Here is a 1629-nt window from a genome sequence, read left to right on the forward strand (position 1 = left end):
TTACGAACCTCACCAACATCAACATATTCCTCTGGTGGATCTAGAAGCACGTACAACCCCCAACTGGAGTTCTGCTTTTCCTGATCATATTTTGACCAGCCAAGAGGCCTCAAGACTCGCGTCCATTTTTTGCGGTTCAGATCTTCAGCCTGTTGAACCTTCAGATATAGTTACTTCTCAGCTGCACCCCCATCAAAAGCAGGGCCTGGCATTTTTGTTGGACAGAGAAAATCCGGATTCAAAAACTTATCACTCCCTTTGGTTTTATAAATCAATGCCACCCTTCAACCGGTGGTGTCACCGTCTCTGTGGAGAAGAATTTATTGTCACTGAGGAACAAACCGGACCAGTCAGCCCTAGGGCATCAATTCTAGCTGATGACATGGGGCTTGGAAAAACAATTCAAACTATTTCTTTAATTGCTACAACACTGGATGCGTCAAGACAATACGAACATCAGCATTCAGCATCAGCCGTCAACCCTCTAGACACTCACCTGCGAGCTTCTCACACCACTCTTTTGATATGTCCTACTAGCCTCATGGACAACTGGGAAGAGGAGGTTGGAAAACACACTAGAAAAAACAGCTTGAAAGTCTTGCGCTGGCATGGCACCGACAGATTCAAAATACCTCTACGTGATATCCACTCAGCCGACATTGTCATTACAACCCCAAAAACACTTATGTATGACCAACGGCTTGGTGGATCAACCCGGGTTCCTTTTACAACCAGATGGTACAGAGTGGTCATTGATGAAGCTCAGTGAGTATTCTCTCTTTGCAACCAAAGGTCTGTGACCAAACTGACCCTTTACTGGTGCCATTGTAATTCGTAATGAAACCGCCACCCATGCAGTCCTCACCTCTTTGGAATCAGTCAACCGGCTCTGTCTCACTGGTACCCCGCTCCACAACAGAATTGGCGACTTGCACATGCTCTTCAAATTTCTGCACATCAAACCATTTCATGAAGACTCAGTATGGTACCGTCAAATCACTCTGCCGGTTCATCAAGGAAATTTGGACACACTCAGCCAGCTACTAAGATACTTCATGCTTAGGTGGACCAAATCAAGCCACCTATCAAATTTACCTCCAATATACCATGAGACCATTTTATTGGAAATGCATCAAAAAGTGAAAGCAATATATCAGCAACATTATGAAAGATTTCTTCAGGACTTTGGTGTGGAATCTCAAAACCAACATAAACAGGGTGAATATTTCAGACAATTGATGAATCTCAGGATGACATGCAATCACCCTCTTTTATTCAAGCAAGAACACACTACAAGAAAGATAATATTTTCTGGGCAGAAAATTAAATTATTGATACACAAAAATATTGAGAGGCCAGGAGGAGAGCAAAAGATGAATAAAAATATGCATCTTGTTCCCTGCGTTGAGAGCTTCACTCTGCATATTTTTCCGTATTTTTACCGTCCATATTGATAAGTGTACTAACAATAAACCTTCGCAAACCTCCAATTACAACCTGTAATACGCACTGAAATGCTCACTATAGTTCATACAAAAACTATTGAGTTCGGAAGCTGCTCATAACTTTGACAATTCCGGTGCAAATCTCTCGGTTCTGGGTGCGATGGTAACCTTGAAGAGTTGTCCT

At 42.6% G+C, this 1629-nt stretch overlaps 1 protein-coding gene across 1 annotated transcript; it reads left to right on the top strand.

Moving 5' to 3' along the window:
* Positions 1-274: 274 nt before the first annotated feature.
* On the top strand, positions 275-973 carry MELLADRAFT_91568 (uncharacterized protein; the record flags this gene model as incomplete). The annotated part of the gene is made up of 2 exons (XM_007414431.1): positions 275-765; positions 859-973. 2 exons carry the CDS (start codon positions 275-277, stop codon positions 971-973), a joined length of 606 nt encoding a protein of 201 aa, XP_007414493.1.
* Between the last annotated feature and the right edge of the window lie 656 nt (positions 974-1629).

This window comes from Melampsora larici-populina (genome assembly GCF_000204055.1).
Source record: "Melampsora larici-populina 98AG31 unplaced genomic scaffold MELLAscaffold_43, whole genome shotgun sequence".
In the NCBI taxonomy this organism is placed as follows: Eukaryota; Fungi; Basidiomycota; class Pucciniomycetes; order Pucciniales; family Melampsoraceae; genus Melampsora; species Melampsora laricis-populina.